Source organism: Capsicum annuum, unplaced genomic scaffold (assembly GCF_002878395.1).
Source record: "Capsicum annuum cultivar UCD-10X-F1 unplaced genomic scaffold, UCD10Xv1.1 ctg9371, whole genome shotgun sequence".
Lineage (NCBI taxonomy): Eukaryota > Viridiplantae > Streptophyta > Magnoliopsida > Solanales > Solanaceae > Capsicum > Capsicum annuum.
Genome location: NW_025895404.1, coordinates 1 through 1,232, shown reverse-complemented (window position 1 = coordinate 1,232; position 1,232 = coordinate 1). Strand labels below are relative to the sequence as shown.

Sequence of the window (1,232 nt, the reverse complement as noted above, 5' to 3'; positions counted from 1 at the left end):
CAAACTTTGTTTAACATCTGATTCATTAAGATGTATTAACAGGTTGAATCTTTTTTTTTAAAAAAAACACTTAATGGGATGATATCTTAACTATTCAGATTCAGACCTTCATTAAGTGAAAGCAAATGAAAAGGGATTTTCGTGTAAAGTCTATAAATATGGCTTAGTGTAACAAATGTAGTTGACACACTTCAATACTCCTATTAGTAACCTATTTCACTTGTTTCTCCAGCTCATCCATAACATCTGTAAATAAGTCTTTTGCTGCTGATCCTGAAGTATTTGATGAGACAGCCAGATATGCAGCAAAATCTTTAATCTGCAAGCACAAAATAAAGAAGGAAATTATTGGATGAGAAATTCAAAAAGACGAAAAGGGAACTCATGAAGGTAATCACTCTCACTGAACACAAGAAAGAAAAACTAAGAAAAACTAACTTTGATGCAATAATCACGCCAGTTAGTTTTTTGCATTAAGTATTCCCGCAGCAACATGCTCTTCCATCATTTTTCGAAACTCATCACGATTTTTACGTTTAACTTTCCTCAATTCTTCCTATTTAAATCAACAGTGTATGCCCAGTGAGAAAGAGATAAATCAAAGTCTCCAAACATAAATTTAATTTTAACCCCCGAGTCTAATAAGCAATATACCATCCGCAGTTTCCTTTGCTCCTCCTCTTCGCTCTCTAAATCACGTATATATTCCTAAAAAAGAAAAGGTTGCAACATAACTTTAAAACTGAGGCGTACAAATGAGATGTTTGGAAAAAGTTATTTATGATGTATTAGAAAAATGAGTAGTACCTGGAAAATCTCCAAGCGATAGATTTTCTCAAGGCGGGAGCATCTTTCATCAGTTTCCAAGCGGTCCTGAACTTTCCGCCACTGGCTACTGGCCTGAACAAAAGACGTCAGCAACAATGGAACTATGGAAGTTCTATCTCCTGGAAATAGAAAAACATAATCTAGGAACTGATGCTAATTCCACTAGAACAAATACCTTAATAAAGTCACAGGATTTTAAAAATTCTAAGTACTCCATTTTATTGTGCTTCTGCTCCTCCAATGCCTTCGCATGCTCCTAATAAAATCCAGTACAAAGTAAAAAAAATAAAATTTCTCTATAAAGAAGACAATATTTACAAAGAGACTTTAACTACACTTGCATGAAAGTATTAAAAAACTTTTTCTATTTTACGACGGAGGAGGGAGAGGAAGAAGCATATCAT

The 1,232-nt window shown here is 33.9% G+C and overlaps 1 protein-coding gene across 1 annotated transcript; it reads right to left on the bottom strand.

The window, feature by feature from the left end:
* Positions 1-211: 211 nt before the first annotated feature.
* Positions 212-1,105, bottom strand: LOC124895713 (pre-mRNA-processing protein 40B-like). Its single transcript, XM_047406142.1, has 4 exons — positions 1,004-1,105; positions 808-900; positions 655-708; positions 212-319 (listed from the first exon to the last, which is right to left on the bottom strand). The coding sequence occupies exons 1-4, from the start codon at positions 1,043-1,045 to the stop codon at positions 212-214; spliced, it is 297 nt and encodes a 98-aa protein (XP_047262098.1). The 5' UTR covers positions 1,046-1,105.
* Between the last annotated feature and the right edge of the window lie 127 nt (positions 1,106-1,232).

Bases quoted from the DNA above. Each gene is read 5' to 3' on its own strand.
- LOC124895713 (XM_047406142.1), bottom strand. From the start codon at position 1,045: ATGGAGTACTTAGAATTTTTAAAATCCTGTGACTTTATTAAG. The intron at 901-1,003 runs GTATTTGTTCTA...TCTTTTGTTCAG, and splicing joins AATCCTGTGACTTTATTAAG to GCCAGTAGCCAGTGGCGGAA. The intron at 709-807 runs GTACTACTCATT...TTTCTTTTTTAG, and splicing joins ATCGCTTGGAGATTTTCCAG to GAATATATACGTGATTTAGA.